This window comes from Ambystoma mexicanum, chromosome 2p (genome assembly GCF_040938575.1).
Source record: "Ambystoma mexicanum isolate Mex_15411 chromosome 2p, UKY_AmexF1_1, whole genome shotgun sequence".
In the NCBI taxonomy this organism is placed as follows: Eukaryota; Metazoa; Chordata; class Amphibia; order Caudata; family Ambystomatidae; genus Ambystoma; species Ambystoma mexicanum.
This window is the reverse complement of record NC_090923.1, coordinates 892,726,110-892,749,475: the sequence shown is the minus strand read 5'-3', so window position 1 is coordinate 892,749,475 and position 23,366 is coordinate 892,726,110. Positions and strand designations below refer to the sequence as shown.

Genomic DNA, 23,366 nt, shown 5'->3' with positions numbered 1-23,366 from the left:
CCCTGGAGGAGGGCACACGCCCCAAGAGTGGGGGGCCCAACCCTCACAAGGCCAGGTTTACTGTGCTGTCGGGAATGTCAATCGGTACATTCTACTGGGTTTACTGCAAGAGGCCACTGCTTGATGACCGGGGTCTGGGGGGGGGGAGCTCGTTGTATGATGCGAGTAATTGTGAGCCGTGTGTTCACTCCTCAACTGGTCTCTTCTGAGAGCCCGAAGGAGGGCACACGCCCCAAGTTTGGGGGACTAATCCTTCATCCCTTTTTCAGCTTGTGGAGGCTAGCACCTGCCTTGATGTGTAACCATATGGTAGTTAGGCCCCCCACAACTGAGGGGATATGCGGCAGGTCCCAGCGTCCTGAGTGGGATCTTTGAATCCAGCAGTGCTCCTTTAGATAAGGGTGTGCCCCCCTGCTGCCATCTACCTTGGATATTGTTCACCTTCTGTTTTTAAAACTTGTCTTCTCCTGCCCTTGGCCTATGTTGATGCGGTATATCCAGTGTACAGTCTCTCTCTGTGGATGCGTGGGCTTTCAGTGTGCTGAGGCGGGCTGCGCTTAGCTCTTAATTGTTGGTTTTCACGTGTTTTTCGACCCCTTGTGTATATTTTATTCAGCCCTGAAGTGGACGGGTGCGGGCTGTGACCGGAGTGACCGCCTCTTTATGACGGAGGGTGCTTCTCTTCCAGGGGCAGACTTTGTAAATGTAATGTCCAAAGCGTACTGCCTCGTGTTGAGGGAGATTTATTTAATTCAGGGTGGGGGCAGGGCTGCTTTTTCTTCCGCAGATTCAGATGTGTTGGGGGGCTCGTGGGTGCGTTCTCCGTGAAGACAGTGTAGTCTTCCTGCTATTCGGTGCTTCCACAGTGCACCGAATATGCAGCAGTGCCTGCGTATTATCGGTGCTGCAGAGAGAGGGCCGCCCGCTTCACGGGCTCTTCCTCATATGGGGGTGTACGCTGTGCAGTACCCGATCCCCAGGTTGGCACTGCTTGCCCTTAATCCAGGCAGAGGGGGTTTGGGGGGCCTGGTAGCCCTTCACCGTTATCGCCTGCGATGGGTATGGCCTATGGACCGCCAGCTATACCTGTGTTTCGCTGCGTTCACTCCTCCTCACCTGGAAGTGCACCTTAGAACAAGGTCGTCCTGCTGCATCTCCAAGTAATTGCCCAGTCCTCCGATGTGTTGAGGATGCGCTACAGATCTTCTCTGGGAGGGGAGTTCTCTCCGTCAGGCAGAATCAGCATTCCCCATGGGACCGGACTGCTTCCTATGCCGGGCTCCATCTGCGGGTGCCGGATGGGTCACACGGCCCCGGCTATGGGCTCCCGTGCAGGTCGGACCTCCCGCCTAGTGCTGATTGGGGTAATGCCCTTTTTTATTTATTTGCATTTTTAAAGCGCACAGCTGCCCTCGGGCATTGTGGCGCTGTTACAAGAAGGTTTACTTGGCATGGTGAAAATAACGACAACAGAAATGGAGACCTGGTTACAGGAATGGCTACAGTGCCCAGGTTACATGGGAACAGTGAGCATGGTACCGTTGTAATTTACAGACATTGTTGCATGCAGTAGTATTATAAGTGAGATTCACTTAAATAGGGTGGTTTTCAGAGCTTTTCTGAAAGCTATGAGGGATGTTTCAGCTCTTAGTTTAGGCGGTAAGGATTTCCAGGCTTTTAGCGCTAGGACTTCAAAACTCGAGCCGCCAGCTTTAACTCTGGTGAAGTTGTAGATTGCGAGTTGGTTAGTGTACAAGTCCCTTTTGGGTCTGAGTGACTGGACTGGTTGTATCCGTTCAGTAAGGTAGCTAGGGGCAGATTGGGATCTGCATCTGTGGGTAATGGTGAGAGTCTTGAACTGAATGCGCTCTTTGACTGTGAGCCAGTGGGCATTTTGTCTTGCTATGGAGATGTGTTCCCTCCTTGGAATATTGAGGGCTTCTCTGCTGTTGCTTCGTGGTCCCAGTGCAGGGGCCCCACCTCTCCCGTCGGATCAGACGTGTCGCCCGTATCAGTCACCCCAAATTTGGCCAGAGAGGGGGGGGGTGTGTCAGTGTTCGTAGGTGATTTGTGTGGGCAGTCGGTCATTTTCTTGGACCTCGCTCACCGCTTCAGGTCACCAACCTACGCAGCACTTTCGACCTCTATTTCAGGGGCGGATTCTCTTTGCTCTTTCTTCTTGCTTGCACGGGGGGGGGGGGTACCGACCACTTCAGTAGTGGGGGGGCCAAAGTGGGGGCTCAGACCCTCTTGCAGGACCATCGATCCACGCGCCCCCTGGTGGCCACCTCAGGGCGGCTTTTTAATGCTTTTTTTCTACAAAGCAGTCATAAAGTTGATCGCGTTTGCACGCTTGCCCTCTCCCTCTATATCTAGCTCAATCTCAGTAAGACATTGACTAGCAGGAACATACATGGACCTTTTTGCAGAAATGCTGCTTCATTCTGAAACTTTGCTTAGTAGACCAGTTATATTCCGGGTCACCTGCTGGGTGGCACCCTACTCCTAGCATGTGACTCTAGTAGATACCAGTTGGAAAAATGCTATTCTTGATGAATACCATTTTTCTTCCTTGTACTTACATTCTGTGATTGGTGTTTTTCCTTACAGATCATGCACGGTGGGCTATTCAGTGACGATGGTATCACACTGGATGACATACGAAAGATCGAGAGAAACCGCCAGCCTCCAGACTCAGGTGTGTACTGTTTGTGAGTGCTATAGCTTCTCTGAATTTTATGTTTTTGGATAGGACAGTTGGTCTCTAATGCAGTCCCTGAAATGCTGAACGGTTTTTGGTCATGAAGGAGCTCTGAAATTAGAATTACTCAAACACCAAATTGTGAGTTTGTGACTGGAGGTGAGTGCTCTCTAAGATCACAGTGATAATGTTGTGTGTTGTTGGTCTTAAACTGAGCAGTGTAAAATGAACCCTAATGATTCCTATTTGATCACATTTCCTTGTTGGTTTAGGATAGAAGGGCAAGGAAGCTGTGCATTAATGCATAATTTGGTTGAAGGGGTTGTTGGTCACGGTTTAAACTGACACAAAGGTCCATATGCGCAGTATCTTTTTCATGCAGCTCCTACGTTTCTATTATGGGTGCTTCGATCCATACACACTGGTTTTATAAGCTGGCAATGCACATCAGAGACTTTCTTTTTTAGCCTTCTCCTTTAGTACACGTGTCTATAGGAGGAAACGCTCACCAGGCATTTTCTCTTGGGGAACTTTGTGCATGGGATTAGAGCCTTGACTCGTGAATAGTTGTTTCCAATTTTCCTTTCCATTGAGCCACATGACCTTTACGTACAAACTATTTTGGCCATTTGACATGCCTTTTACAATATGTATTTATGAATAGAATAGGATTTCACTGAAGAAAGATTGGATGGGGAAAGGAAAGGGCGAAGTGTGATGTGGTGTCCAAAGACGAAAAAAAAAATTACTTGACCCTCTTTGTCCTACTTTGGTTAATTGTCTCTCTCCATGATCCCAGATGCCTTATTTATCTTTTTTTATTTGGGCAAAATTAGATTGGTAGTAGCGGAAAAGTCAAATCTGGGAGATGAAAAATATGGAAATAAAAGGTGAAGGGGAGCTGCATAGCATGAGACGTCTCATTGTATGGAGGACTCGGTTCGAAAACGCTCCCGTCTCAATACCCCCTTCTTTTATACTCTGTCACAGTGAATATTTTGCTTCTGTTCCTACAGTGGAGACTCAAAATATTTATAATTCTTCAAGATCTATCACCTATGCAAATGTATTTCCATAGAGGGCATTGGCGTTATTAGTGCATTAGCTTGTGCAGCAGTGGTTGCATGATCTGAAATCAAAACCATAGGTGTTTTCATCAGCCCACAATTAACCAAGAACACTAGACGGATAAAAGGGGCTTTACTACTTTCCATCTTAAAAACAATAACCAAACTATGCTGTTTAAAGCACATTTTCCAAACCTGCTTGGCATAAATCCGTGGGTGTTTAGAGGCAGTTAAAGAGGGGGAGCTCATTAAATATTAACACTGTAAAGGTTTTTTTTATCAATGAGCATTAATCCCTCCACAGCAGCAAATGGGGGTAGGTGCTTCTCAGAAGCCATGTACGACTTGGGATTGTATGAAGAATTGTGATTCGGCAGAAAAGAATTGGCTTCATGCATGCTCTGCTATTAGGAAGTATTGCAGTTTTAAATACCGTGACTCGAGATGTCATAATTCCAGTGTCCACAAATACCTGAATTACAGTGCTGGAAAAACAAACACTGCCCAAATGGCTACCTTCGGCGAAAGTCAAATGGGCTACTTTATTGACTCCTATATGAGAACCATGCATGTTTTACTACGAGAGATACCATACAAGTTATGTATTTCAAGCTGGAAGTATGATGAACGAAGTCTTTTCCTAGGTTTTTGACGACTGCTATACCTAGCAGCGGTGGTGTCCCTTTCCAATAAGAGCAAAAGCGATGCCAAGTGTGCTTCCCTACTGGGCACTAAGCTATGCATTCACATGAATGTAGGAGTTTGTTCACTGGCCCCTCAAAAGAAGACTAGCATAGCTGATGTGTGCATAGCCAAACTGGGTCAGAAGAATAATAAAAATGGAAGCAAAATAGAATGTAAAAACACTATGCCTTCTATTGGAGACTCAGCAATAATGTAAATCAAAGAATGTAAACCATGTTGTGTACTCCCCGGGCTTTAAGTGGCCTGGTGCTAGCTGGGACAGAGCCCCGGAATGCTCCCAAAACTGTCCTTATGCTGGGGCGCTGCAGTGGCGGCTCCCTCAGTCGCCCAGGAGGAGCAACCAGTGCAATTTTTGCAAAGAGCCTGAAAGTGTGCAAGGGATGGAAAAATTAGCACCGCTATGAAAGAAATGCATACAGTGGGAACACCAGCACTGAACCCTCAAAGGATAACGGTTTCTTAATTTGTGTATGACTCATCATTTGCCAGCACTGTACTGGTAAGGGTGTCCTACATCGAGCAGAAAAGCCAGTGTGCAATATGTGCTCGGAAGGGTTCTTGAATCACTGTCACAGATGTGACATATTTAAAAAAGTGTTCGCTCTCACGTTCCCAAAATGTGCTTTGATTTTGTGCAACGCACCAAGGAGTTACATTGGGACTATTTGTTCTCCCCTTCCTCATGGTTGCTCTCCTCGTTTGATTTTAGGGCCTGCTGAAGATGTCCGGGATAAGTGAACACTTTGAGGTTTGTCTTTGGCATGCAAACACAGGTCAAGTGACGCAGCCTTAAGTTTGAGAAGACTGATGTCTCTTTGGGGAATATGCATACTATTAGCCCTTCCCCGCGGGGTTGGGGGGTCGGTTGGGGGGGCGGGCAGGAGGTAATTGCTACATATTAAGACTCTAAATGAGCACATACGTTAAGTACTCTGGGCCTGGGTTATTTATCAATGGAATTAAGGTGATTTGCTCACTGATTAAATTGCTTATATCCCGAGTCAGAAAGGGACTAATTACAGACATCACTTTATTTAGAAAATAAACCTGAGGATGTTTTATTCACAGTATGCCGGCTGGCTGCTCGGTATCACAAAGTACATGTTTGCATGGGGCCTCATGAAGTGTTTGTTTGGTACAGGTGGCCTGTGCCTGTTTCACCTACGTTACTTTAGGTCACGCCCAGCACAACCGCCCCCCAAATTTCATATCCCACTTAAAGCATTGGAGGCTCCTCAACAGAAAATGCTGACTCGTTTCTGCATATAGTTGCTGATACATTCTCCAGCCTGTCGAGTGTGGAATGTAAGCATACATTTTCCCCCAACTGTGCCTAGAGCTAACAGCTTCCATCTCTGTGCTTTGGTCCATTCACAACTCCAAGGGTGTGTACCAGACATTTGTGGTTAGGAGTATTCCCATCTTTTATGGGGATGATCGGTTGTTTACTTTCCGGGAGTTATTAGTCATAGCGGTATTCCTCTTTGCTTGCGACCATAGGACTGTTTTCAGTGTCAACGATTGTACTGTGGTTTGACACTCGGATTGAGCTCTGTAGGAATTTACAAATGTCAGACATTCCTGGGAGATGGCTGACTATGACCCTTCAAGGTCTTCATTTTTCTGCTGCAAAACTACTGTCGCGCTCCCTGAAGTGCCTGCCCATTGTTTCATTATTGGTTCCAGAAGGAAGAGCGTGTTGAACAAAGCTCCCATATCACGGTTTGTTAGAGGCCTAGAGATTATGGAGCTGGCTCATTCGAAACCTGTCCCTCAGTGGGCAGACAGGCTTGCAAACAGTTTAGGCTCCTTTTACAGCTTACCATGCGGTACACGCTTGTGTACATCTGCCCATCCAGGGAAACTAAATGAAGAGTATATGGCCAAATCCCTTTGCCTGGAGTTCCTAAAAGCAAGCTTAGTTTACCACAAATACCCACGACCGCCTTGGGTTAACAAAATGAGCTATTTCTGAACATATTCCCACTATAGTTATGATTTTGCTAGTCATTCTAGCTAAAGGCCATCAAGAAGTTGCTGCCGCCCGTAAACAAATGTTCATTTTGTCACGTACAATTAGTTAAGAGATCTGCTGCATGTGCTCCATTCAGAAGTACATTTGGTGTAGGATTTGACCACATCCTCATTAATATGAATGCAATGACCCGAGGATGGTGCTTCATGATGCCACTAAATCAAACCCAAGTAATTTTGCTGAGCCAAAGCCCCATACGTGCCTGGTAATATTCCACTTGGTCTGACTCACTGTTTTAGGCACTCGACAACTGACTCCGATTGAAAAACCTGTTTGTCTGGGACATAAGTCTCCAGTAGGCATGTGTCTATCTAGCTGGATGAGGGTAAGAAGACTAGGAACAAAAGACAGACTTTGTGGAATCCAGCCCCCTACTCCCATTCCTTTTTGGGAGGGTCCCCTCGCACCCGACCTCCAAAAAGTATGTTGAGATGGAAGCAAAGATAAAAGATACAGGCATAGAGGAGTAAGAGGAAAGCAATGATTCCCAGGAATGTGCATCTTATCCTTCACAAAATGAGGTGCTTGCTTTTTCTCCCGTGACTAACTTTTAATTGTCCCTAGCCAGACTAGTCACATTTTCTAATTTCCAAAGTACTTCCTCCTAGAGAACTGGGTTTGCATCATATTAATAACCAATCTACGTCTACGTCACTTCTTTTTTTAATGTTTGCTTTCCTTGAATGTTTAAAGTGATCAGTCCAGGATGGACATCTTCAGATTGATCATGGTGTCGGTCTATTCCAATGCATTTTAAGTATGATCATGGGTCTAGCGGCAGCCACCGTTGGTTCACAGTATATATGCTCTATTTCATTATATCACACAAGACTATTAAACCACCTTTTGTGACTGGGTGGGGTTGCTGAAACCAAGCTACTAAAGCAGGTTTTTGTACAGCCTTCTGCGAGATCTAAAGCCACTGACCTTAATCGGAGGCTAACTCGTCTGTCGATACAGGGAATTCATTCCCTCTCCCCAAAGGGAGCCAACCCATTTGGGACTCTAGGGAGGTGAGCCTGCTTAGCCTAACATCCACTAGGGGACAGAGCAAGGGGATTCCGCTGGAAGTGCCACCTACCTGCTTAGAAGCCATGCCATACCTTAACAGGGATACATGTTATCCTTCCTTGTCCCAGGCAGCTAAAGTTTTGTTTGTGGCTGTATGGGAATTGCAACAGACAACTATGTTGGTATGGTTTTTAACTCTTTAATGTTACATTCGTGTGAAATGGTAGACCAATGATTGTTCTAGAGAGAAACCTAAAAGACCATTAGTCCAACCAGTAGAGGGACAGTAGAAGAGATGCATGCAAGGCTGCATAACCGACTCGGATAGCATGGAGTGCAACAGAGCGATGCAGCCCACATAGTGCTGCTACCTGCAGCTGGAGCAGTTTAGCCCTGCCAACCAGAAAAGAGATGTGAACTGCAATCAACTGTTGCTGGTTGGAGCCAACGCCGAACTGCTGCGAAGAACAAACAGGAAGCACTAAAGTCGACATAGAAGACAGTAGAGGAAGCAGAGCTGCGCTGCGGTCTTCCCCAAGGAACGCCACCATAGTAATCCAGGTACACAGTGCGTTCAGGGAACCGGGAGGAAGATGAACATGCCTGTAGATGCCCCAAGCCGGGGTGAGATCTGCGAGCAGCCCAAGAGGGGCTGAAGCATCATAGCCTGAACTGAGGTACGAACCCCCATATTGAAGTATGGGTGAGAATGCACAGAACCAGAGAGGCTGAAAGACCAAAAAGGGCCAAGCAGGGCTGAGAAGAGCAACCCTGTAATGAGTGAAACCAGAGATGGCAGGGCGAGAATCAATTGGGTGGCTTGGGAGCCAAAAGGATTCTGAACCAAGTCGGACAAGTCCCAGCTACCCAAGAACTTTTGCAAGGACTTTATTTTATGAATCAATAGAATTGCATAGCAGGAAGCCCCAAGGGAACTTGTTGAGTCGTTTATTTGGAACTGTGGATATGAGCGAAAGTACCAGAGACCTTGGCTGGTGACAAACCTGGAATCCCATTTAAGTATGTAATCCTTGAGGGATTTTGTTTGTTTATATTCTCCAGCATGGGGTCTGGAATTGATTCGCATATCCCCCGTCAGCCTGGGAATTCTCTGTAAAAGAAAACACTTTCACTTACAAACTTTTTCTCCTTTAAACCAAGCCTTGTCCTCTGGGCCATACTGCCCCCATCCAATGACGGTCCTCTCCCTAAACCCCTCCCCTGGCAGCCATCTTCAGATGTTTACTTCACGCTTCAGTGTTGGGAGTCCTCGAATTTGCTGTGCAAGCTACTTCTAAGTGTTTTTGACAGAAAAAGGTTCTATTTTTGTTTGACAGCAGGGATCCGTTGTTTCGGCGCCCCTCAAGGGCAAAGATAGTCATAGTTTCCAGAAGGCCATCGGGTCTACTTCGCACACTCAGACCATGACGCAGGAGAAGGAAGGAAGATCCCTTTTCAAGTCCTGCACCAAGTGCGGCTTACGTAACGTGTTGGTTGACGATAAGCACTTGCAATGCCTCTACTGCCTGCATCCAGACCACAAGGAAGGAGAATGCGAGATATGCCTCGGTTTCTCCAAGAAGGCGAAGGATAGGCACAGTAGACTGGCAGCATGGCTGTGCTCTGAGCAGGGTCATGCCTCACCCAGGATAGGCCGGTCCGAGGAGCGGTCTTCTAAGTCCTTTGAGGGCACCTCATCTATGGGGGCCCAAGACCAGGCCAAGAACTGCAATTCAGGGTCCACCTGGGTTTCCGCATAAGCGGGTCACTCTGAGGGCAGGGCACGAACAACATCGCCTCTGCTCCATTGCCAGCCGAAAATCGAGCTCCTCTTCAAAGGAAACCGTCCAACCTGGCTAAACTGTGGGAGAAGCCAGAGAAGCTGTGGATGAGGAGAAGGCCGAACTGCCCAAGAAGGCCCAACTGACGCAGGAGAACAGTTAATCGATGTTAGAGTTGGTGGCGGCTGCTCTCATGAAAGTCAAGGGGGGTGACCCTGTAAAGGTAACTCCTGCAGCGCAGAAAGTATCCATGCCCCTGAGGTGCGAAACTGCTGCAGTGACTTTGGCAAAGTCTGCTGGCACGCCGGAGAAGAGGACAGTGTTTTAGAACCCAGTTCCGGTCCCTCTGGACAGAAAAGAGGGGAAAGGAGGCCCCGGATCAGTCCCAGGTCGTGGCCCAAACCATGGAGGTTTTGTCCACGGACGACAAACCTGGAATCCTTACACACGGTCCATGAGGACGTGGAAGAGGATTACGGTTAGGGCGCGGGGCCTAGTGTTCCGATCGGGCCAGCTCAGCCAAGGGATGTCTCTCTGGACATCCTGTCGACCCGCCACACCTTGGTGTCGGAGATCCAGAAGAGAATGCCACAGGGCCCGGTTCCAATGGTCCCCCAGGCCTCCGATCAGCCACCAGCGAAGAGGAGGAAGAGTCATCCTATGCCCCCATTTCAGGCTCCACATCCGCGTCGGGCTCCCGCCTCCCTCCCATCCCCCAGCAGACCCAGTCACAGGGACGGATACGGCCACGACAACTAACGATATCGTCGCAGCGTGTCTCCGCAGCGTAAGGCATCCCCACCGGATGAGGTGGGGTCGTTCCATTCCATGATTGCCAGAGCCTCCGAGCTATTCCAGATTGTGCCCGAAGAAACCAAGAAGGAGGGTTTCTTGTACCAGCGAGGACAAGAGGAAGACCATCATGGCGGTGTCCCATCTGGATGACATGTGGGGAAGAGGGCCTGGCCCTCTTGAAGAACCCTTGCACGGCTTCGGCCAAACAGGATGGGCAGGAGAAGAAGTGCCAGATTCAACACCCAAGTGTCTGAGGTCGCAACCATTGCCGGATTCTGTGGTTTCAGCGGCCATGAGGAAATGGTCGGCTAACCCACGCTCGTCGCCTTCAGTCCCACCGGACAGCGAGGGGAAGAACATGGACACCATGGGAAGAACAGCGATTTACACCGCGGCGTCCACCATCAAGGCGGCCAATGCACTGGCGATCCTAGCCAGGTTACAACTATCCAGGTACGACAGGGGAGCTGTGGTACAAGCTTGGTCCGATTTTGGAGTTCCTCCCAGATGACAAGAGGATGGAGGCAATCGCTCTCTTCCAGGAGGACGTGTAGCGTCGGATCACGCTATAACAGTGGTGATGGACATTGCCGACACAGGGTTCTGGCAAATGAGGAATGTTGTCTGGACGAAGGCCACGAATTTCCGCCAGGAGGTCCAGGCAATGGTAGTGGACATGCCTTTTGATGGAGATGACCTTTTCAGGAAGGTCGTCGACAAGTCCCTATAGGCCATTAAGGCGGATGCAGAGATGGCCTGTTCCCTGGACACACTCCAGCAGCACTGCTCTTTTCGCTCCTCCAGAGAAAGTCGAGCAGGTTTGCAAAAGGCTTCTCATTGTACCATCCGCCTTCCAGATCCACGACTCGGAAAGCCTACACAGGCTGTTCCCAGGCCTACGGTGGTGGAGGAAACCTTCAACCGCCGGGCAGGACACCAGCGTCAAAACAAGCCTGAACTGATTAGGAAGTCTGGCCCCCACCCGTGCACACCGGGGCTTGGAGTCTATTCCAGATACTTTTTAGTCAGAAAGAAGACCGGAGGCTAGAGGCCCATTCGAGACCTGTGACGTCTGAACAAATAACTCGAGTCCCAAACGTTCAGATGGTCACCTTGCAGCATGTGATCGGCCAACTGGAAAGCGGAGACTTCTTGACGTTGCCGGATCTGGAGGACGTCTACTTCCATGTCCCCATTCACTACCCTTCGGCTTGAAATCGGCCCCCAGAGCGTTCACGAAGTGCCTGGCACCGGTGGCGGCCCATCTGCGTCTATGGGGGATGCCCGTTCCTCGACTGGCTCAATCGGGGTCATTCTTGGGAGTTGGCTGTCGGACACACAGAGATGGCCGTTGAGCTGCTGACTGATCTGGGATTCTCCAACAACTATCCAAAGTCCTGCTTGACACCATCGCAGAACGCGCTGTTACTAGGAGCCAGACTCAATACAGTATGCTGCCTGTCGTCACCCTCGGAGGAGAGGGTAGCGGCCATGCAGGGGAACGTGCAACAGCTGTTATCGATTAAGACAGCCAAGGTACGAACCATCAAGTCGTTGCTTGGCATGATGTCGTCTTGCATCTACCTTATTCGGCTCTGTAGGTTAGAGGCGACCTCTTCAGGACTTCACGGACGCTTGCTGGATACAGGTGTCCGGAAGCTTTGAGGACAAGAGCCTGCTAGACGACGAGTTCCGTCAGGCGATCAGGTAGTGGGGCGTCTGCTCCAACATCGAACCGGGCATGGGGCTTTCAGAACCCCCCCACCCCCCAATAACAGGAGACGGTCAGCATGGACACTTGTTTAATTATTGATGGGAGTGGAATATGTGGGGAAGAGGGAGGCAAGGGAATGAACAGTCATGTGATGTCACGTGAAAGGATATTGGAGTCTGTACATTGCACTGTTAAAAAACCAATAACATGGTTTTAAAAAGAAAAAGGTGCTGGGGCGTGTGCTCTATCACTCTGGGCACCTCCCCATACCAGGGGACGGTCACCACGGATGCTTCCCTGGAAGGCTGGGGAGCCCACACCGGCAGAGGCCTGTGGCTGCCAGAGAACAATTTCCATATGAACATCCTGGAGCTACAGGCAGTGTTCTGGGCCCGCAAGTCATTCCTTCAGTCTCTGAAGGGCAAGGTGGTGAGGATCTTCACGGACATCACCACCACAATGTTCTACATCAGGAAAGAAGGAGGCACTCGATCCCAATCGCTCTCCAAGGAAGCGCATGACTTGTGGTGATGGGCTGTCGGTCAAGAGATGTTCCTCGTTCTTCACCGAGCGGGAGTCGAACACCATCACAGACTCCCTCAGCAGGGAACTGCGCTTCTGCGACGAGTGGGGAACTTCAGCAGGACCAGGTGGACCTCATCTTCGTCAAGTGGGGCAGGCCCCAGATCGATCTGTTTGCGATGGCGGCATACTCCAAATGCCAGAGGTTTGCCAACAGATTCCACCAACCCAGGAGCCTAGGGGATATGTTCTCCTTCCCATCGGAAGGCCCGTTTCTGTACACGTTTACTCTGTTGCTTCTCCTGTTAAGTCATCAACACGCTCACAGTGCCAATGCAGGATGATACTCCTCGCCCCTGCGTGGCCGAGGCAGATTTGGTCCCTGGACCTTCTCAGCCTGTCAGCGTCGCCTCTGGTCAAGCTCCCCAGTGGTTCTGGATCTTCTCACCAGCTGAGGCGCAATTCTTCACCATGACCCAGGCTCACTGAACCGCGGGGCTTGGCTGCTGCAGCCCTAGCGTTTGGAGGATAGGAGTTTCCTGTGGACTGTATTTATTTTATTTATTCGCATTTTTAAAGCACGCAGCAGCCCTTAGGCTTCGTGGCACTGTTACAGAGTTTGCCCCTCTGATGGTCACGGCCCCGCAGATTCTTCCATACTTGCTATTCTTCGCAAAGGCTGGACTGGCGGACGCCTCTTTCAAGGTACATCTGGTGGCGATCTCCCGCTACACCAGGTCTCCAGGAAGATCTTCACTTTGGTCTCATCGACTCGTCAAGGAGTTCCTCAAGTGTCTGTTTCGATCTCTCCCGCCCCTGTAGGACCCTACCCCGGTGTGAGAACTCAAAGTGGTGCTGACAAGGTTCTTGGGAACCCCCTTCCAGCCTATGCATCAGGCCCCTCTCATGTTCCTCTCATGGAAAAAAGCTTTTCTTGTGGCCATCGCCTCTGCCTGGAGGGTAGGCGAGATCCAGGCCCTGTTCTGCAAACGGCCATAGCTGACTTTCCACGAATTGAGGATGGTGCTGCGGATGCACCCCTCTTGTATGCCGAAGGTTCAGTCGGCATTCCAGCTCAACAAGCCTTTGGTGTTACCGTTTTTTTTCCTGAAGCCTTTGTCGCCTCTGAGCACGCCTTGCTGCACTTGCTGAACGTTTCTCGTGCCCTGAAGTTCTACGTGACACGCACAAAGGGTTTTCTTTAGACTTATCAACTGTTCATGAACTTTGGTCCTGTGAACCATGGGAAGGCCTTGTCCAAGGCTCCCATCTCACAGTGGCTTTCTGGCTGCTTCATGCATTGTCATTGGTAGGCAAACCGGCTGCTGCTCGGCCGTCCCAAGAGCCCACTCCACCAAAGCGATTGCTGTGACGACCGCATTCCTGTCTGGTGTGCCCCTGCTGGACATTTGCAGGGCGGCTATGTGGAGGTCCACGCACACCTTCAAGAAATATTACTGTCGACAGGGATTCTAGGGAGGAGTCCAGAGTCGGCAAAGCACTGCTACGCAATGTGTTCGCTTGAGGTCAGTCTGTTCTAGAGGGTGGTCAGTCATAATCCCGAATTCAGAATCCCGAAAAAAAAAAATCTCGAATAAAAAAGGCCGAAAAAAAAAATCGCGAATTTTCATATATTTTTTTTTTGGCTTTAGTTATATAATTAAAATAAGTAAAAACAAAAAAAAGGGGTGTTGAGGGGGGGGAATTCGATTTTCTTTTTTCGGCCTTTTTTATTCGAGATTTTTTTTTTCGGGATTTTTAAATTCGGGATTATGACTATAAACCGTTCTAGAGGTAAAACTTGATTGCTTCTCTTGAGCCTTACCACCTCCCCCGATTGTGTAATGTTGTACTGCTATGTATTCGTTATTCATGAGCATGTGAAACCATGCCAGACCCCATGCTGGAAAAGGAACAAGTTACTTACCTGTAACCATTGTTCCATGGGTCTGGCATGGTTTCACATGCAAACCCTCCCTCTGTGGCTCTTCTTGGTCATACTGCCACTTTACCTGCTTACCAAATCTGAAGATGACTGCCAGGGGAGGGGCTTAGGGCGAGGACTGTCATTGGATGGGGGCAGTATGACCCAGAGGATAGTGATTGGTTTAAAGGAGAACTACAGTTTTTAAGTGAAAGTTTAACTGTTTTTTCTTTTACCGAGGATTTCCAGCCTGACTGGGAACATTCATGAGCATGTGAATCCATACAGGTAAGTAACTTGTTTCTTCCTTTCCTTTGTAGTGGTAGGGCTAAGATCAGGATAGGATCAGGCTAGATTAGGTTTTCTAGAGAGCAGACACTGTTTTATACGACATCCTGACGTGCCCCCCCTTTTCCTTCCATTTTTTGGGAATAGGGACCCAACTCATGGGGCTAGTGCAAGGTTTTGAGAATATATTAAAATTTCTGAGTTAAACTACAAGGAGTTGGTTTCCTGATTTTAACATTGCGCAGCTTGTACATTTAAGCAGTCTTATAGGCACAACACACCCCTGTTCTGTATGGTAGACATGGGGTCAGGACCTAACACAAAAATGCAAGGGATAGGCAGAAAAGGGAACTAGACCATTTCACCTAGCCGTAAAATAGTTGGAGCCCGAAGGCCTACGTTGAGACACCTCATTAATTCTGCCCCCTAAGACATACTATTAAAATATAAAAGCACATAAATGAATATAGCAGCGCAATGCCTCCGCACAAAAATCAGGATATATTTCCCCAGTAAAAATAAGCACAGTTACTAAAATGTGTTAAGCAATTGTGTTAAGCAATCATTCACATTTACAGGAAAAATGTAGCAGACCTTTACAAATACATTAAAAATCCTTTAATTACTAAAGATCCAGGTCTTGGCCTAGAACTCCCTGAAGTCCTTGTGGGTACACAAAACATTTCCAGGGGCAGATATGTACCCTTCCAAGTTCTGTAGGACCCCAATATATGTCAAAGAGCAAGGCTGTTGACTCTCCTTCAAAGCATCTTAACACCCAGACCGGAGGGGGATTATCTTATTATCTCACCCCAGGACCCAGAGGTAAGTACTCGGGTTGAATATTTGACAAACTGATCCAGCAGGGTGTAACAACCCAGGTAAATACATAGTGCTTTTTCCTAGGTGCCATTTACTGGATTCAGTGTATAAGGGTTTTAACTCTGAGCTAATGACAACCCCAAGACTAAAACAAAAACCCAAACCTCCTTTAGCATCTACCCTTGAGCCGAGAGTGTGAGGGACTATACAAAGATGAGGGATCACGTGAAGATGGCCCCCCAGCTGCTTGGCGGTTAGCAGGTGTCACTCCAGGAGAAACTATCCCAGCACAGAAATAACACTCCATAAATCATACCAGAGCACTATAACAGAAAAAAGTATTCCATTAATTTTCATACATAAAGGTTGGATCATTGACATTGTTAGCAAAATGAAAAGACCGCTACGAAGTGGTCACAGTTGTGCTGCCCAGACCTCAAAGTAGCAGTTAGTATAGCCATAACCGGTGCTTCACAGATTTTGGTCCACCATAATTGTATGGTTGGAGGTTTACGTGATGGATTTCCAAAATCCACTACAGTGGTGGATTTTGGGACGGGCAAGCTGTTCTGGTGAACAGGAAGGCTCTGAATTCTAGCCAAACCCAATCACAAAAGGTAGCAGAGGTACACTTTAGAGTAACACTAACCAATTCCCTAACACTTAAGTCCAGCCCTAAGATGGTTTGGGGCCTTTGTGCCCTTAAGTGATCAGTTTTCTGGAGCCTTGTGAATCTGCTTAAGATTCACATTTTTAGCATAGGCTGACATCTAGTGGTTAGTGCAGAGTATTTTATAATGTTTTCGGATTCGATAAAAGGGGCATCTACAGAAGCATACCTGTAACACCAACCCTGCCCTACATATAGGGGTACCCATGATGCTTCAAGCGTCTGCAGATTGTTTTTTGTTTTTTGTTTTTGTTTTTTGTTGTTTCCACCGAGGTTGGATGCTAAACCGTGTCTCCGTCGATAGAACAGCCGAGCCCTAACAAAGCCACATCCGAGAGAGGTGGGGCAGCCATAGAATGCCACATCGAGAAGGGGCTGCTGTAGGTAGTGGGGAAGGGTTAACATTGCTTATATTTTTCTGTAAAATTAGAGAATGCCTTTAACCCCATTGCACATTTACATGTAATACTTAGTTTGCTCGCTTCAAGCCATCCTAACGGAGAAAACTGTAAATATTGCACCGTTTTAATACAAAGTTCCTGTGAAAGGACATACACTGCGTGTATAAGAACTGCTTTCCAAGGGACCACTACAACTCTGTGTAAGGCCTGTAGGCTCTTTAAGCTGAAAACACTAAGCGGCGTCGAACTAAAAGGTGGTCAGCCTACGCAATGCAAGCGGAAAGAAATTTGGGAGACTGTTGACACAGAAGACCCAGAGGCGGAGGAAACTGGGAGCGGCTTTGTTAGTGAAGCCAATGAGCAGGAAATTCAGGGAACGCCTAGCCAACCCAAAGCCAAATAAATCTGACATGCATTTGTTGACGTACCATCTGCAAAGATGGACTGCGGAAGAGGGAGCAATGCTAAAAGTAAGGCCGTTGAGCTGACGCACACAAACAAAAGGGCCCAGAGATTTCAACCAGTCAGTCGAAACAAGGACCAAATACTTGTGCAGAAGCTGAAATTCCAAACGCTACAGGAGGAGACACTAACTACGAAAGACAACAAGCACAAGAAAACACAGAAGACAGGCACCCCACAGATTGTAGTTAAGAAAACACATACAGCTTTTGAAGTGAAGGGTACCGATGTTTTTACTCTCATGGGGAAAATTGAATCCTTTGTGGATTTCTGTTAATTACCCATGAAAAGGTAGGCGGAAACCCTTTTTGATCTGCTCAAAAGGTTAAAATACTACCTCAATACAAATAAGAGGACCACATTGTAGTAGAGGAAATATACTCTGAAGATATTATTGAAGCAGAGGAGGAGAATACAGAAATTGACAGAGGTGACTATACCAGGCCATCCCCAGAAATAACTGAACCTCATCCTCTCCAATAGAAGACCTAATGCTATATGCTGACTTATTAAAGAGAGCAGAAAAGGGATTTAACATACAGATTGAAGAACCACAAGAGACTGCTGTCATTGAGGACTCCCTCAAGGAAAGAAAGTCCGCCTCACAGGCTATTCCTTTATTAAAAAGTGTAGTCGGGAGAATTACCCCATCTTTCGCTAATCTGGTTCAGACAAAACCCATTAACCCCAGAATTGAAAAGTACTGATTGGCACCTACTTACCCACTTTATATTAGGGGCCAGCACAAGGTCGATTCCTTAGTGGAAACTACTGCTAGAAAAAGATTGGGGCGGGTGTGGAGTGAGGCACCACGATCTACAAGTAAATTCCCACCAGATAAGGAAAGAAAAAAGACTTGCACTTTTGAGGGGAGAATAGCAACATTGGCCTCTCATGAGGGAGGAAATGTTAAGGCAACAGCTCTCATGGCAAGATATGAGGGGGATCAATGGGATGAAATGGAACAGCTTAGAGATCATGTTGCACAACCAACTAGATCAGCAATGTTAAAAATAACCGAGGGGAAGAATGCATCCAACGCAGTTATTAAACTCATCCAATGCTGCAGAAACTGGAGGCAAAATCATTACATGGCTAACAATACTAAAAGATAGGCTTGGCTTAGAGGTTCTAGCTTTTAACCTGAAACGCAGGTCAAGAGGAAATTTTGGAAGTCGGAGGCCCTTTCAAAGCCAACCTACTCGACACCTAGCCAGCAACACTCGCATCATAGTAGCCCCACCTTTCAAAACAGTCAGTCCGGGGGGAAAAGTGGTTTTTCACCCATGCGCCATCCAGTTAGAGGAAGAGATGCCTCCGTGAACAAGCCTCTAGAGGTAAAGCACCTGCCAACAAATGACTACCCAATAGCAGTCCCCTCCCATACAACCTCAGTAGGTGATCGCATAAAAACATATGCCCACATATGGGAGGGGACATCAGACCAGTGAGTTTTAAGTACTGTAAGGAAAGGATACTGCATCAAGCTTGTACAAAAATAACGCAATCATCTACCCAAAAGCAGAAGCATACTACCAGAGAACCAAGTTACAACTGGAGCAGATGAAAGAAATACCACAAAATGGAGCAATAGAAGAAATTCGAGCAGACCATGTAAACGCAAGAATATGTTCGGTTGCCTTTCTAGTGCCAATCCTCTAACCAGAACATCAGTATTGCAGTGGACATCGCAGAGGGATCTATGTGATCACTGAGACCACACATAATTGCGACGGCTGAAAATGCTGACTTTTTTTTTTAAGCCCCCTTTGCCCCACATAGATATGCGGGGGGAGACCCCTGCAGCCCTCCATACTACTATAATATCCCATACCCCCCCACATATATATGTGGTGTAAGGGGGGTTTAAAAAAAAGTTGGCATTTTCGGCCGTCGCAATTCTCAAGTCGACATTTTTGTACGGTTCCATCGCAGAGCATTCATTTCCCTAATGGGGACACTAATCTTGCATTCCCCTTGTTCCGTAATGAAGACTTTGGATGAGGCCCATGCAATAATTCCTATGCGACACGTGATCCCAGACCCGTGGGTGCTGGGAGAGCAGTTGCCGTTCAACCTGCGCTCACTGGTGAAAACAGATTCCAAGTCGCATGTAGGTAACACCCCTGCGAGGACCACATCAACAAATGCTCATCACTGACTCCTCACTGTTGGTTGTTGACGACACCCGTGACAGCTATACACCAAAGGGCATTGGTTGGAGGCTTGGGCTTGGCTCCACATCACTGTCCTCAAACTGGAAGTGGTAAGGTGAGCCCTCCACTGCTCCCGCTTCTAAAATGGAATGTGGTGTGACGAAACTGTCACTGCTTCCATGTGGGGACCTCCTTTCCATGAGGCCAGGGAGATACAGCCACTACCCGATAGTCCCCCTGGGGGTGGTACTCGGGAGGTAGATATCATGGGAAGGGAAACCCTGCATGGGACCAGTAGCTATCACCTTCGGAGAACGTGATATTCTCCTCTCTCATTTCTTCCTTTCGCCCCATTCAGTATCCTGTGGTTCCCCACACCTTTATATTTTTCTGTAAAGTTGAGGAAACCAAGTCCCAGGAGAATACTGAGATGCAGAAGAGGGCCACTGAACTCTGTAATGATCATCAGTTCTGTACTGTGATGAAGAAGGCTGAAGCAATGAAGAAAACCTGTTGAAACCAGCATATGCATCTAGTTGCTGGAGACTGTCTATTTGTTTTCCATTGGAAGGACTGTGCCACTGGTCCACCCTGCCCCCCGAGGAACCGAGAGCAACGTTTGAATGCTGCAGACGGAGAGACACAGGAAGAAGCTGAAGACCGGAATGACGGTGGAGGGAAGCCACCATCTCCTAGGGGCGCTGCCAATAACCGGCAGGCCAAGAGAAACCAAGTATGCAGAACACTTGGGACGCCTACTGAAGCAGGGACACACACCACAGTGGGAGCAGAGAGGATCGGAAGCACGCTCAGAGCCGGAGACGTCTGAGCAGGACGCCACATAGCAGGAACCCGAAAACAAAGGTACAGGTGCAGCCTGGGTCCATGAGGGACTGGGGATCGAACGAGGGGAGCCTAGGGAAGGTTTAGAGACCTGATGCAAACTAAAGCTGATAATGCACGGGTCAAGGACCCTAAGAGAAATATAAAGACAGACCTATGCCGCATCAGTAGATACTTGGCAGGAGAGTAAACGGTGTCCTTGAAATCCAATACAAAGGGGTCTATGACCCAAGTGGACCACAGAGGCAAAGCCAAAGTAAAATGGGTCGGGAACCCGTAAGAGATACAAAGGCAAAGCCGAGATAAGGTCTGGGACCCTGAGAAAATCGAAGAGATTGAAGCATACTGTATACCTATGTAGAACAGTACCTGGCAGGAAAGTGCACCAGGTCTTTTCAGTTGGACATTAATTAAGTGAAGTTGTGTTAGAGAACCACAAAAGCAACACACCAAGGTAGGACGTTGGGCAGGGCCGCAAAGCACAAGGGTCGGGACCCATACAAGAGCGAAGAAACATAGTGAACGGGCTGAGGCCCAGAGCAAGTCGGAGAAAGCCCGAGAGAATATAAAAGGGTCTGGGACCCACACAGAAGAGAAAGGAGTTGAAAAACAAGTAGGGCAGATCCCGAAACAACCCAGATGTGTCTGGGACCCATGTGAAAGCCATTTTCTGGAACTCTCGAGTTCTACAGTAAAGTCTGGCAGGATAGTGCACCCGACTTGGCGCTACAGTTTTGAGTTGGAAGAAGAAACCAGGGGAAGAGACCCATCCGCCAGCACCCCCTAATCGCACCCCCCACCCCATACGCCTGATACAAGGAAAATATTTTTTATCACAAAAAGGTCTGCAGTTAAGTCCAACAGGATAGTGAACCAGACTTAACATTAAGTTTCGGAATTGATACATGGGAACTGTTTTTAAAGAGTCACTTGTGTTTTCATACCACAAGAAGAATTTAGGTCTGTATCTGGAACGAGAGAAGCCTCCTTCTGGATCAAGAAGACGCACATTTTTTCCTTCGTTTACTGTAATGGGATGGAATAGGGTTTGGACACAGGACGGTCGAAAAAATATTTTAGAAGAATTCCTGACAGTCCTTAGTGTTTTTGTTGAGGTAGGGCAACCCCTCATAGAAATGTGACAAGTTGGGTTTTTCCTTTTCTTTACTTTTATAATACGTTTTTGCCAACACGCATGCCACCACTGTACCCTTAGAATAATAGTCCTCAGAGACAACACAACTGCAATGTGTTCTATAAGGAATAAATGGGGAGCTCGTCGAGAGTGCTGTCGCTGGAAGAACATCTATGGCAGTGGGCCATCTAACACCACATTTAGCTAAAGGCCTTATCTCTCTGAGGAGCTCAGAACCAGATAAGCGGTCAAACTCAGCAGAATGGCTCAGCAGTGCCACAAATGGGAATTACATGATGTACAACTTACGTAAGTATTCAAACTTTGGTGAACACCCCAGGTAGATTTGCATTTCTTGTGGCAAATAAGGTTTGCTGACAAGTTTGCCCCAAAAGGACACGTGGGGGATGTGTTCTTTCCCCCTACATGCTCCCCCAACACTGCCTCCATGCCACCAATAGAGTAGTAGAGAACATCAGATGATGCCCATGAGTCATACTCCTACCCCCAATGTTGCCTAGACAATCATGGTACGCTGATCTCCTATACTTCTGCGTACTACCTGTTATGCATACCAAAGACATTGGATCTGTCCAAGAGCTAGCGTCAAATGTATCATTTTGACTCGTGGTCCCTCCCCCTCACAGTACACATGAAGTAACATGCCTTTCGAAGGGATTGTGTCCTCCGACGTATTCCTCATCTTAGATATCTCCTTCCAGCTCTGCTGGCCTCGTAAATTTTTTTCTCTAGAGGGCGCTGCGCGTCGATGTCCCTCGACAGCCGCCGTCCCTCGACAGCCGCCGTATCGACGTTCAACGTCATCCTGCCTATAAAGGCCGCGCGCAGCGTCCGTTGCTCAGTTCCGTTTTTCCGCGCTTACTCGGTGCCTCGGAATACCGTTGCTCAGTTCTTAGTCAATTAATCCTATTTACCTCGAGTTATTCGATCCGTACTCGATGGCTTCCTCGTCGGAACCGACAACTCCTCGATCCGGCTTCAAAAAATGTCGATTGTGGGAAAAAGATGTCGTTGACCGATCCTCACAGAATTTGTCTGTGGTGCTTGGGAGCTGAACACCATTGTTCGGAGTGCGAGGACTGTATGTCCATGACAGCTAAGGCCCTGAAGGAGCGTAGGGGGAAGCTGGAGAAAGGTAAGACTTTTAAAGCTTCTTCGTCGACGAAGTGGAGACATTCGTCTCCTCGTCACCATTCGCGCTCCAGGTCTCGGAGTGGGTCTCATCACTCCTCGAGATCGAAGCACTCGAAGAGGAGACGTCGAAGATCCCCTTCTCTGTCTTCCTCTTCCTCTGTTTCGCCAAAAAGAATCCCTTGCCCCACGAAACATAGTTCCCGGGCTGAATGGGAGGAATTCCGCAAAAATATGATGAGCGTCTTCGAGAAAGCGGCCTCGACCCCCTCGAAGACTGCCGAGAGCGATGCTCTGGTCGAAAGACCCGAAGGTCAAAAACGCTGCGAGTCGCAGTACCCGGCGAAAGAAACCTCTCGAGCGCGTTTCGAACCCTCGAGCAGGACTATGACCTCCAAACCTTCCTCGAAGGTTCCGTCGACGCAGGTCCCGTCGAGGTCGATGCCGTTGTCGAGGGGACCTTCGACACACGGGTCTGTCGACTCGACGCCGGCGTCGACGCCAAGAAAAGTCACGGTTACCACACATCCAGTGACTATCCCCAGGCCCTCGACGTCGATGGCTTCGATATTGTCGAGTAGAATTCCAATTCTGTCGGGGTCCTCGAGGCCTCCACCTCTGTTTTCGATGCCACGCTCGAAGCCTTCGACGTCGGCATCGACGCTTTCGAGGCCAATAATGACAAGTTCGGCACCCTCTGCCTTGGAAATGGGATTTACTCCCTTTATGAGTTCAGAACAATTGAGAACTATATCCTCAATTTTAGAAGAGGGTGATTTGTCTGAACAAGACACATTTGAGTTACAGGGACCTGTAACCCCAGTTAGTTAGGAATTTTCCTCGGAAGAGCGCAGATTAAAGGATCTTCATGATTCTTTACATGAGGCAAGTGGGTTAGACACTTCCCCTGAGGTCGAGTTTGCTAAGCCAGACCCGGGGGAGCATGCTGAAACCCCCTACAGAGCCTTAATGGCCAGGATTACAGAGTTCATGGGGTGGTCTGCACCTTCACAATCTTTTCAACAAGATGACATCACGGATATTCTTGACAAAGGCCCACAAGAGGATCCTGTGGTGCCCTTTCATAAAGCTCTTCAGAGAAAGATCATGACAAACTGGGAAACCCCAGATGTAATACCAGCAGTAAATAAAAAACTGTCTACAAAGTACAGGGTATCTTCC

General features: G+C 48.1%; 1 protein-coding gene across 1 annotated transcript in view; it reads left to right on the top strand.

Moving 5' to 3' along the window:
- The window catches only part of PPP5C (protein phosphatase 5 catalytic subunit), a 951,041-nt gene that overhangs the window by 636,574 nt on the left and 291,101 nt on the right, over positions 1-23,366 (top strand). The window contains exon 9 of the mRNA XM_069644590.1: positions 2,611-2,698. Coding sequence (XP_069500691.1) covers positions 2,611-2,698 — 88 coding nt within the window. The remainder of the gene's footprint in view (positions 1-2,610; positions 2,699-23,366) is intronic.